General features: G+C 58.3%; 1 protein-coding gene across 1 annotated transcript in view; it reads left to right on the plus strand.

Annotated features, from left to right (window-relative positions):
- ATP4A (ATPase H+/K+ transporting subunit alpha) overlaps window positions 1-9,948 on the plus strand; it is a 13,796-nt gene extending 3,848 nt beyond the window's left edge. The window contains exons 8-22 of the mRNA XM_004388113.1: window positions 558-756; window positions 1,145-1,254; window positions 1,346-1,480; window positions 1,935-2,127; window positions 2,668-2,843; window positions 4,336-4,472; window positions 4,555-4,705; window positions 4,794-4,962; window positions 5,050-5,204; window positions 6,632-6,755; window positions 7,255-7,400; window positions 9,010-9,143; window positions 9,426-9,527; window positions 9,621-9,712; window positions 9,920-9,948. Coding sequence (XP_004388170.1) covers window positions 558-756; window positions 1,145-1,254; window positions 1,346-1,480; window positions 1,935-2,127; window positions 2,668-2,843; window positions 4,336-4,472; window positions 4,555-4,705; window positions 4,794-4,962; window positions 5,050-5,204; window positions 6,632-6,755; window positions 7,255-7,400; window positions 9,010-9,143; window positions 9,426-9,527; window positions 9,621-9,712; window positions 9,920-9,948 — 2,052 coding nt within the window. The remainder of the gene's footprint in view (window positions 1-557; window positions 757-1,144; window positions 1,255-1,345; window positions 1,481-1,934; window positions 2,128-2,667; window positions 2,844-4,335; window positions 4,473-4,554; window positions 4,706-4,793; window positions 4,963-5,049; window positions 5,205-6,631; window positions 6,756-7,254; window positions 7,401-9,009; window positions 9,144-9,425; window positions 9,528-9,620; window positions 9,713-9,919) is intronic.
- The last annotated feature ends 2,159 nt before the right edge of the window (window positions 9,949-12,107 follow it).

The following is a 12,107-nucleotide window of genomic DNA, read 5'->3' on the forward strand; positions in this document are numbered from 1 at the left end:
TCCACCCACCTCTCCAGTTATCCACCCACCTCTCCAGCTGTCCACCCACCTCTCCAGCTGTCCACCCACCTCTCCAGTTGTCCACCCACCTCTCCAGTTGTCCACCCACCTCTCCAGTTATCCAAGCAAACATTCACTTTTGGCTGAGTTCTGTGCTCGGCATTGAGCACTCAGAGATGAACAGGCAGGGCCCTTGACCTGAGGAGGCTGAGGCCAGTGTGGGCAGCTGGCATGTAACTGGCCTTCAGCTGTCAGCCCCCAGCCCAAGACAGGTCCAGGGGAATTTTTCTCATTTTGATTCTGTTGCTAAGAAGACTTACAGAACCTCAGTTGGGGCAGCTCAGAGAGATGCCTGGCTACGTTTGGGCAGACTGGGGGAGGCATCCTTGGCAGACAGCGAAAGCTTGGAGGCAGACACATGCTGGCTTTTTCAGAGGCCTGCGCCTATGCTGGCCTGTGGCTGGGAGAAAGGATTCCTGAGTGCTATAGGGTGGCTATGAGTCGGAAGTGGGACTGGAAGCAAAGATTGGGCCGGACGCCTGGATTTCTCCCCCCAGGTCTGCCTGTCTCTGACAGCCAAGCGGCTTGCCAGCAAGAACTGCGTGGTCAAGAACCTGGAAGCAGTAGAGACCCTAGGTTCTACATCGGTGATCTGCTCTGACAAGACAGGAACCCTCACTCAGAACCGCATGACTGTGTCCCACCTGTGGTTTGACAACCACATCCACTCAGCAGACACCACAGAAGACCAGTCAGGTGTGGGGATCTGAGGGGACAGGGGCTGGGGCAGGCAGGATCTGGGTTCTTTCTCTGGTAGGTGTTGGAGATCTAGAAGGGAGATCTGAGGTTATTCAAGCGGGAGGGGGAGAGTACAGTCTAATATTAAGGGGAGAGGATTCGATCCCAGATCTGCGCAGAGGCTGGGTCCTGGGTCCAGGGAGGCGCTCAGGTCTGAGGGAGACTCGATATTGGGCCTGGAGAAAAGGCTCCATGCCTGATACGCGGAGGGGGATGGATCTCAGGTCTGAGGAGGGGACCCCGGCCTAGATCTAGGGGGAACGGCTCGGTCCGGCCTGGGAGAGCCGCCGCCCACGCCTGGGGCGCGCCGAATTCCCTCCTGGCTCCAGCCCCGCCTGGCCTCCAGGGCAGACATTCGACCAGTCTTCGGAAACGTGGCGGGCGCTGTGCCGAGTGCTCACTCTGTGCAACCGAGCCGCCTTCAAGTCGGGCCAGGACGCGGTGCCGGTGCCCAAGGTGAGCGCCAGAGGTCTCCGCGTGAGCCCGGGAGCCTGGAGCAGCCGGATTCGCCCCTGACACTGCCCTCTCCCCCGCCCCCCGCTCCCAGCGCATCGTGATCGGGGACGCGTCGGAGACCGCGCTGCTCAAGTTCTCGGAGCTGACGCTGGGCAACGCCATGGGCTACCGCGAACGCTTCCCCAAAGTCTGCGAGATCCCCTTTAACTCCACCAACAAGTTTCAGGTGCGCAGCACCACCCTCACCCCCACCCCCTCCGCCCACTGCCCAGTCCCACCACTGCCCGCCGCGTCCGCATTCACGCCTTGCCTGTGGCGGGTCTTCGCCCTCAGTTCCTGGCCTTTCCCTGGCCAAACCCACCTTCATCCCCGTCCCCCCCGCCCCCACCAAAAAAAAACAAACAAACCCATCGCGGTCGAGTGGTTTCCGACTCATAGCGCCCCTATAGGACAGAGTAGAACTGCCCCATAGGGTTTTTAAGAAGCAGCTGGTGAATTCGAACTGCTGACCCCTTGGTTAGCAGCCGACTCCTAACCACTGCGCCACCATCCCGGTCCCACCCATTGCCAAATCCCGCCAATGGCCAGCCATGCCCGCAGCCCAGCCCCTAACCAGCCCACTCTAAGGCTCGTCTAGCGACGCCCCCGCGCACTCAGCCCTGCCCGCTCCCCGCCCACAGCTGTCCATCCACACATTGGAGGACCCGCGGGACCCACGGCATGTGCTGGTGATGAAGGGCGCCCCCGAGCGCGTGCTGGAGCGCTGTAGCTCCATCCTCATCAAGGGCCAGGAGTTGCCCCTAGACGAGCAGTGGCGCGAGGCCTTCCAGACGGCCTACCTCAGCCTGGGAGGCCTGGGCGAACGCGTGCTTGGTGAGAGCCCCCAGGCAGGGTAGGGGGGAACCAGAACACACAGAACCCACTTGGCCTTCCTGGACCCTGGCTGAGTCTGACCTGCCCCAGTGTCCACTCACCCTTGATTTTCCCTGTCCCAGTTCTGGTCCCTGACTCTTCTCAGTTCCTGCTGTGAACCCAGACCCTCCCCATCCACCCCCACCCCGACTTTCCCCATTGTGACCTGACATGTGATCCCGTGGTGTTTTCCAGCCTTTGTCTTAACTGACACCTTTCAAAATCCTCATCCTGAGTCTTTGACCTTCCTCGACTGGACTTTCCCCTCCCTTGTCTTGATCCCCAACTGCCCCCAATTTTTTGTCCTAATCTCTTAAACTTCCCTAACCCCAGCCTGGACACTGGAAGGCACAGACCTGTGGTTCAGCTCTGGAACCTTCCCTTTACTTGCTGTGTGACCTTTGGCAAGAGGATGGAATGAAATGATGTGGATGAAGGGTTCCCTCTGTTACTCGTCTCAGGCCCTCCCAGCACCGCTCTGATCTCCCTGTTTCCTGCCAGGCTTCTGCCAGCTCTACCTGAGTGAGAAGGAATACCCACCTGGCTATGCCTTTGACGTGGAGGCCATGAACTTTCCAACCAGCAGCCTGTGCTTTGCGGGGCTCGTATCCATGATAGACCCACCCCGAGCCACCGTGCCCGACGCTGTGCTCAAGTGCCGCACGGCAGGCATCCGGGTATGCCACTGGGAAAGGGCCAGGCAATGATGAGGATGGAGTATTTAGGGATGAGGAACCCTGTGACGGAAACTGCCTGAAACAAAAAGGAATATATTGGTTCATGAAACTGAAAAACTCTGGAGAATGAAGCTTCAGGCATAGCTGGATCTAGGAGCTCAGTGTCATTTCGTTAGGAATTTGCCTTTCTTCACGTCTCAGCTCTGCTTTTCTCTCTGCAGGCTTGATTCTCAAGCAATGTCTTCATTTTGGGGGCAAATATTATCCCCTCAGCAGTTCCAATTTACATCCCATCTGTTTAGTCACCCCACAGAATAAGAGTGCCTCTTTCATAAGAGCTCCAAATTGAGTCCCATGTCCATCTCTGAACCAGTCACTGTGGTTGGTGTGATGGAATAGCTTGATTGGCCAGATCTGGGCTCACTTACCCAATCTTGGCCAGGGACCTCACTTCAACCAATTGCCAGGGGGTGGTTCCCCAAAGACAAATCAAGGGTCGGGGAATAGATGCTAAACAAGCAATGCCCAAGTCCTTCCCATGGTCCCTAAGGCCTGTAAGGCCTGGGCACTGTTGCTTTCCTTAGCTCATTCCTTAGCCCTCTCTCTACCTCTTGTCCACTCTCTGGGGGTACCTCGGTGTTGGTCTTCCAGCAGCTCAGGCGTGTTCTCAGCTGAGGGCCTTTGCATTGCCTGTTCCCTTTGCCACGAACACTCCCCCAGATTTTCGCACGGCCAACTCCCCCACCTCTTTCCAGTCTCTGTTCAAGTGTCGCCTTCTCGATAGGGACTTCCCTAAACCAAACCCAACCCATTGCCATTGAGTTGATTCTGACTCACAGTGACCTGAAAATCCAACCACCACTTCCTTCATCCAGCACTTGCCATCCCTTTTACCCAGCTTTATGATTTTTCTTAGCTCTTGTCACCTTCTTACATATTGTACGGGGACAATGGTGGTTCAGTGGTAGAATTCTCAGTTTCCATGTGGGATACCCGGGTTCCCGCACCTCATGTGCAGCCACCACCCATCTGTCAGTGGGGGCTTCCATGTTGCTATGATGTTGAGCAGGTTTCAGCAGAGCTTCCAGACTAAAACAGATTAGGAAGAAAGGCCTGGTGATCTACTTCCAAAAATCATTTTCAAAGCCATCAAAAACTCTGTGTCACAATGATTTAATCTACAACCCACCGCGGAGATGGCGCCAGACCGCCGTGCATAAAGCCATCATGAGTCAGCTCTCAACAACAATAACAGCAACATACCATATAATTTGTTTCTTTACTATGTTTGTTTTCTTTGTTCTCCACTAGAATGTTAACTCCACCAGGATGGGGATTTTTGTCTGTGTAGTCCCTGCTATATCGCTGGTACTTAGTAGGCGGTCATGATTGGCTGAACAAATGAATGAGTCTATCAGCAGATGTCTATAAGAGAGGATGGGAAAATTGGGCTGACCTGAAGGGGTCAAGAGTCTGCTGGTTACCCCCACAGGTGATCATGGTGACTGGTGACCACCCCATCACAGCCAAGGCCATTGCATCTAGCGTGGGCATCATCTCAGAAGGCAGCGAGACAGTGGAGGACATTGCGGCCCGCCTCCGAGTGCCTGTGGACCAGGTTAATCAGAAGTAAGCGCCCCTCAGCCCTCCGCCAGTCCTTCCCACACCCATGAAGAGTGAGGCCCCAGCGAGTCCTCCCCTTTCCCCGCAGGGATGCCCGCGCCTGTGTGATCAGCGGCATGCAGCTGAAGGACATGGACCCCTCAGAGCTGGTTGAGTCACTTCGCACCCACCCTGAGATGGTGTTCGCCCGCACCAGTCCCCAGCAGAAGCTGGTGATCGTGGAGAGCTGCCAGCGACTGGTGCAGACCTGACTGTGAGGGCGGGCGGATAGGTGCTCTGGGCTGGCCTCTCGCTGACCACCTGCCTGCCTGCACCCACTCCCTCCAGGGTGCAATCGTGGCTGTGACAGGGGATGGGGTGAACGACTCCCCAGCCTTGAAGAAGGCAGACATCGGCGTGGCCATGGGCATCGCGGGCTCAGATGCCGCCAAAAACGCAGCCGACATGATCCTCCTGGATGACAACTTCGCCTCCATTGTGACGGGCGTGGAGCAGGGTTCGGGCCGGGCCCGGGAGGGGCCTGGCGGTGTGGGGACAGGAGGCAGGCTGCCAGGAGGCTGAGGCGCCCGCTGTCTCCCCGCAGGCCGGCTGATCTTTGACAACCTGAAGAAGTCCATCGCCTACACACTGACCAAGAACATCCCCGAGCTGACGCCCTACCTCATCTACATCACAGTCAGCGTGCCCCTGCCCCTCGGGTGCATCACCATCCTCTTCATAGAACTCTGCACCGACATCGTGAGTCTGCAGCCCTGACGGCCCCACCCCACGGCGCCCACAGACATGGGTTCACAGACAGACATGATGGACAGGGACTGCCACCTACACCCTTAGACACACAGCAACCCAGACAAGACGCAGGTGGGCACGCAGGGGGGCAGGCAGGGGGGCATGGGCAAGCCCGTGGACACGCAGGGACTCAGAGGATTGACTGCCACAGATACCTGGAGCACAGACAGACATCCCTAAACAGACACGGACAGATAGACACGCCCAAACTGACTCCAGGGCAGACGGAAAAGCCACAGAAGCAGCCACATATGCAGCCGGATGCACGGCTGTGCCGACAGGCATTTCTTCAACAACACTTACGTGGCACTCGCGACGGGCACACATATTAATTTGCTTAGTTTTGTCCTCAACCACCCTATCAGATGGGCTTTATTGTTAGCAAACCCTTTTTAGAAATGAGTAAATAGAGGCACAGACAGGTTGAGTGGCTTCCTCCATGTCGCACAGCTGGGACCTGAGCCTGGGCAGTCAAGGACCCGACAGCCTGTGCCCTTGATAAGTCCCCTTGAGGGAAGTGGTGGTTCAATTCTAAGGTCACTGTGAGTTGGAAGGGAGCCCTGGTGACAAAGCAGTTAAGTGTTCAGCTGCTAACCAAAAGGTCAGCAGCTCGAATCCACCAGTTGCTCCTTAGAAACCCCATGGGGCGGTTCTACTCTGTCCTTTGGGGTCGCTATGAGTCAGAATTGACTTGACGGCAATGGTTTTTTTTAGTGAGTTGGAGTCGACTCAATGGCAGCAGGTTTGGTTTGGTTTAGGGAAGGCCTCATTGAAAAGGTGACAATTGGACGAAGACCTGAAAGAGGTGAGGGAGTTGGCCGTGTGAAAATCTAAGGGAAGAGTGTTTGTGGCCGAGGGAACATGCCATGCAAAGACTCTCGCTGAGACCGTGCTCTGCTGCTACTTTGGTTACAGTCGGACAAGGGGGTGGGCGGGGAGAAGGACACAGGGACAAAAGGCAGACAGACACAGAGATAGAGAGTGGCAAAGAGACATAGACACAGGGACACACAGAGGCAGAGTCACAGAGAAAGAGACCAGAGCTAGGGACAAAGAAAGAAAAAGAGTAAGGGACACAGAGAGAGAGAGTGACAGGAGAAGAGAGAGGCTGAGACCAGGGTCCCCAGAGGCGAACACGCGAGACAGAGTCGAGACAGAACAGATGAAGACAAAAGACATTTGGACGGAGATGGACGCAGATGGGGGACTGGACGAGCTGACACCCCAACAGGCCGTCCAGGCGGGTGTGACTGTGGTCACCACAGGTCCTGCCCCGTAACCACAGTCCCATGCCCGCCGCTGGGGAGCTGCACGGCATAGGGGACAGGAGCCCAGGCGAACCCTCAGCTTGGGTCCTTGCTTCCACCCTTGGCCAGTTCCCGTCCGTGTCTCTGGCCTACGAGAAGGCGGAGAGTGACATCATGCACCTGCGGCCGCGGAACCCGAAGCGCGACAGACTGGTCAATGAGCCCCTGGCCGCCTACTCCTACTTCCAGATCGGTGAGTGCCCACTGGCCGGGGAGAGTGGGGGCTCTCCAGCACGGCCACTCGCCGGCCTTGGGCTCTCTGGTGCGGGCTCTGGCTTGTTCTGGATCTTGGTGTCTGCCCATGATGGTCTCGACGGTCCCCCTGCTCTGTCTGGCCCTGTCTCGGGGTTGTTGCCTCTCTGTTTTTGGGTTCTCTGGGTCTCTTTCTCTCTCCCTGTCTCTCTGAGCTTCTACGTCTCTGTCTCTTGTGTCCCTGTCGATCTCTCTTGGGGTCCCTGTCCCTCTCTTTCTCTCCGTGTCCCTGTTTCTTTCTCCCCATCTCTGACTCCGTGTCTCATCTCTCTGTGTCTGACACTGTCTACCTGTGTTCCTGCCTGTCTCTCCATGTCAGTGACTCTGCATCCCTGTCTTGCCTGTCCTGGTCGCTATGTCCCTGACCCTCTGTGTGTGTCCCTGATCCTCTATCTCTCCGTCTCCCTGCCTCTCCCCGTGTCACCTTGCCTCTCTCCCAGGTGCCATCCAGTCATTTGCTGGCTTCACCGACTACTTCACAGCCATGGCCCAGGAGGGCTGGTTCCCACTGCTGTGTGTGGGGCTGCGGCCCCAGTGGGAGGACCACCACCTGCAGGATCTGCAGGACAGCTACGGCCAGGAGTGGGTGAGCCCCTGACTGCTCCGTCCCAGGACCGTCGTGTGCCTGGAGCCACCTACCCCGCGTGTGGCCCACACTCACTCCTCCCCGTGCGACCGCACAAAGCCACCCAGACTTACTGCCAACCCTCTGCCAGTTCGGGGATGAGGGGCTTTTCCCACCACTGTCTCTAGTTCCAAACTCCCGCTTCTAATGCTGGCAGCTGCAGATGGGTCCGCTCCCTGCCCTGACAGGACACACGTCCCCTCAGACGCGGGACCAGGCCCTGTTGTTCTTTTGGCTGAAGCATCACCCACGCGCAGTATTGGCGTGCGGCAGCCTTTGAGGGAGTTCGGAGCACAGAGAGGCTACCAAATGTGTTTCGTTTCCCTGTGGAGTTACAGCAGGGTATTCCCCGCTTAAACGTTTGCCACAGTGTTTAAGAACCTTGGAACCAGGCTGCTCGGATTCACGATCTGGCACTGCTCCTCACAAGCCTGATGGTTTCTTTGCTTCTCAGGGCCTCTGTTTTGTCACCTATAAAGTGGGAAGAGTACTAACATCCACCTCAGTGGTTTTCACGGTGGACAGTGAAGTCCCAGGACCAGCAGCCTTAGCATCACCGGGAACTTGTTTGAAATGCAAATTCTCAGGCCCCCACCCCAGGCCTCTGGGGCAGAAACTCTGGGGTGAGGCCTGGTAGTCTGTGTTGGAGCCCTGGTGGCTCAGTGGTTAAGAGCTCGGCTGCTAACCAAAAGGTCAGCAGTTCGAATCCACCAGCTGCTCCTTGGAAACCTTATGGGGCAGTTCTACTCTGTCCTGTAGGGTCGCTATGAGTCAGAATCGACTCGACGGCAGTGGGTTTTTCAGGGGATTCTGCTGTACACTGACATTTGAGCACCGATGATCTACCTGTGAGGCTATTGGGGGCACTGAGGTAAACCTGCGAAACACTTGGTACCTGGAGCACAGCAAGTGTCCCTACACAATTAGCTGGTACTAAAGTGAGTTGGGAGCCCTGGTTAAGGGCTGGGCTGCTAACCCAAAGGTCAGCAGTTCAAATCCACCAGCTGCTCCTTGGAAACCCTATGGGGCAGTTCTGCTCTGTCCTGTAGGGTCACTGTGAGTTGGAATTGACTTGATGGCACCTAACAGCAACAACAAAGTTCTGTTGAAAATGGGCTGAGTGGCGGCTGCCCCCTTTAAACGGTCACGTGCCCTCTTTCCCCAAAGGCCCACCTCACTCAGTGTTGCCATCTGCCTGGCCCCTGGAGTCCCTGGACTTTCCAAGTCCGTCCTTAAAATTCCAGTGCCCTTTGCCAAGGCTCCTCTGTGCCCAGGAAATTCTGTACCTCTCCTTTCTCCGTGAGAGCAAGCCGGCCTCCGCTCTGGCCCAGGCACACTGTCCAACAGGGTCTGCCTGGCCGGTTTTCTCGGTACCCCCCGCACCCCCTCCTCTGGGGCTCCACAAACCTGGCATCTCTCGTCTCCCCCGCTCCAGCCTCTGACGAGATGGAAAGAGAGCATTTAGGGGCTCGTGGTCCTAAGACCCCCGGTGCCCCGTGGACGCAGAGGCCCCCCCTGCCGGCCGCAGAGGCAGGGCTCAGGCTGGGTCTGTTCCCTCCCGGCCCCACAGACGTTCGGGCAGCGCCTGTACCAGCAGTACACCTGCTACACCGTGTTCTTCATCAGCATCGAGGTGTGCCAGATAGCCGACGTCCTCATTCGCAAGACTCGCCGCCTTTCCGCCTTCCAGCAGGGCTTCTTCAGGTGTCCCCGCCGGCCGCCGCCCTGCCCTGCCCGCCCCCCCCAGCCCTGAGCCTGGACCCCACAGACCCTGACCAGGGCCGACGGCAGCCAGCCCCCACTGGGACAGCTCTTCCTCACACGGCCTGGCCCTACCCGGCCCCTCCGTGTCTCATTAACCGGAGGGCTCGAGAGACAGGGCAGCATCCAGGCAGAGGCCGGGCCCCTCCAGAGCTACCGTGCAGCACGTCCCGGTGCCATGGTGTCGTGCCTCCGTCTGAGCTGGCCTGTCCCGCCCCACTGCAGGAATCGGATCCTGGTGATCGCCATCGTGTTCCAGGTCTGCATCGGCTCTTTCCTGTGCTACTGCCCCGGGATGCCTAACATCTTCAACTTCATGCCCATCCGGTGAGGGGCCGGGGCCGGCGGGACACAGCCCGGGGGGGGCAGCGGGACACAGCCTGGGCAGCCTTCACCTCGCTGTCTCCCCTGCGCCTATAGGTACCAGTGGTGGCTGGTCCCCCTGCCCTACGGCATCCTCATCTTCGTCTATGACGAGCTGCGGAAACTTGGAGTTCGCTGTTGCCCAGGGAGTGAGTGTGGGGACGGGGAGGCCGGGCGCAAGGGGCTGAAATGCTGTCGGAGCAGCTGCCCCAGCCTGTGATCCTCAGCACTTGACCTCCGTATCAGACCGCCGCTGCTCCGAAACCTCTGACCTTCTCCCCCTGCCCCTGGGGTTCCCCAAATCCTGACCTGCATCCTCCTAGCACTGACTCTCCCTTCTCCCCCTTCTCTCCCAGGCTGGTGGGACCAGGAACTCTATTATTAGAGGGACCACTACCTTCCTCCCTGCAGCCACCACGGCCAGGTGGGGACAGGGCTTATGGAACCTCTATGGACAGCCACCAATAGCTAGGCAATCCAGAGTCCTAGGAGCACCTCCTGCGGCTCCCCAACCCTGAGGGCCCCTACCCACTCCTCTTCCCCACCCACAAGCGGCCACGACCCCTCCTGGAGAAGCACCCCCTCGGCCCAGCCCTCTAAGCTGGTCTCAGCGCAGCCCCACCCGAGGGGGTGGTGGGCTTTGATGAGGAGTAGGAGCTAGCAGCTCCTGGTGAAGTCTGTCCGTTCTTAGGGCTCCAGGCCAGGCAAGAGGGCTGCCTGGGGGCACTTGGTCAAAAACACACTTGTGTTCTGCATGACGGTAATAAAACCAGCTCACGCTGATACACCAAGCACTGTCTCAAGTTTTTCATTAGCCCCCTCGATCCTCCGCAACCCTGCAAACCCAAACCAAAGGCTCTTGCCGCAGTGTCAATTCCGACTCACAGCGACCCTACAGGACAGAGTAGAACTGCCCCACAGGGTTTCCAAGGAGCGGCTGGGGGATTCGAACTGCTGACCTTTTGGTTGGCAGCCGAGCTCTTCACCACTGCGCCACCAGGGTTCTAGGGACTATTTGTTCAGGGCTGTAGAACAAACGGTGCCTAGAACACAGTCTGGTGCAGAGTAGGTACTCGATAAACATTGGAGGGGAATGAATCTCCCTTCTTCCTTCCCCATTTGTGGCACCTAAAGGCAGAGCCAGGGTGTGATGCAGTGGTCCCCAGGGCAGCTGCCTCTGACCACTCCGTACCCCACCCACCACCCCAGCTCCCCTTGTTCTCAGCACCCTCCTCCCCTCTGGGAGGCTCCCTGACCCAGAGCGTCAGCCATCTTTCCATGTCTGGAGCCCTGCTCCCACCTTTCACAGGCATCTCCCCTCTGGGTTCCCCTTGCTCACCCCTTTGCCCCTGCAAAGGTCAGTCCCTGGGGGCGGAAGCCACAGGTCCTCCCACCACCTGAAAAGCTAACCCCTCCCACTGCTGGAAACGTCCCTTCCCCTCCCCGCTCCCTCCTGCGGGGCCTTTTCGCTGTCCCCTCTCTTCTTCCAGCCTCTCTATGGGAGTCCCTGTGACTGGGGCCTGGCTGCTCCTCCCTCTTCGCCCACCCCGTACCCATTCACAGCCTCACCACAGCTGTCCCTGGCTGGTGACGCCCACAGGTGTCTCCAGCCTCCCCCGGAAGTCCAAGGGGGCCCACACTGGCCCTGCATCGTCCCCCCTCAACCCGCTCCCCTCCACTGCCTCGAACTCAGCACAGCCCCACGGCCCCGCCAGTGTGGCTCATTCACCTAGGCTGGGCAGGAGGGTGAGACCTCAGGGCGTTTACAAGCCCCAAGCTTGCGTTCTCCTGGCCTCCTTCCTTCCTCACTCGTCATCTTCCCACTGCCCCGCCCCGCCAACGAAATGAAAACACAGCCCACGGGTTACTGCCACCTCTCAACGCTGCTTTGTCCTCTCCCCCCACTCCCTGTACCCTGCCCTGGTTCCCCTTCTGGTCCACCCTGACACAGCAGCACACCTGCTACACCGAGATCTTCCTAAAGTCAAGTCTGACCGTGGCCTTCCCCTAGAACTCTCCATGGTTCCCTAGTGCCCCTGGGCAACTCCCTGGCCCAGCCTTCAGAGCCATCTGTGATCTGGCCCTGCTGATGTGGGCAGTCTCACAAGCCCTCCTGAACTCTAGTTCTACCCAGGTCTTGTTTCCCTGGAAAGGCTAGGCCCATTCTCTGACCTCAAGGTTTTTACACAGGCCTTGACACCTGCTTTTCTCTTCCTGTCTCACTAAGTCATCCTTCAGGTCCAGCTCACACACCGTCTCCTCCAGGGAGTCCACCCTGCCCCCTAGGCCAGGTCAGGTACCTCCTCTGGGCTCCTATAACCGTTTTCCCATCACAGTCCAGGTCACTGTGGCCTAGGCTTCCCATCACAGTCCTACTACAGCCCTGATCTCTCTGGCCTAGGCTCCCCCAACCTCAGCCCCGATCACTGTGGCCTAGGCTCCCCCCACCTCAGCCCCGATCTCTCTGTCCTAGGCTCCCCCCACCTCAGCCCCGATCTCTCTGTCCTAGGCTCCCCCCACCTCAGCCCCGATCTCTCTGTCCTA

This window comes from Trichechus manatus, unplaced genomic scaffold (genome assembly GCF_000243295.1).
Source record: "Trichechus manatus latirostris isolate Lorelei unplaced genomic scaffold, TriManLat1.0 scaffold00207, whole genome shotgun sequence".
Classification (NCBI taxonomy): domain Eukaryota; kingdom Metazoa; phylum Chordata; class Mammalia; order Sirenia; family Trichechidae; genus Trichechus; species Trichechus manatus.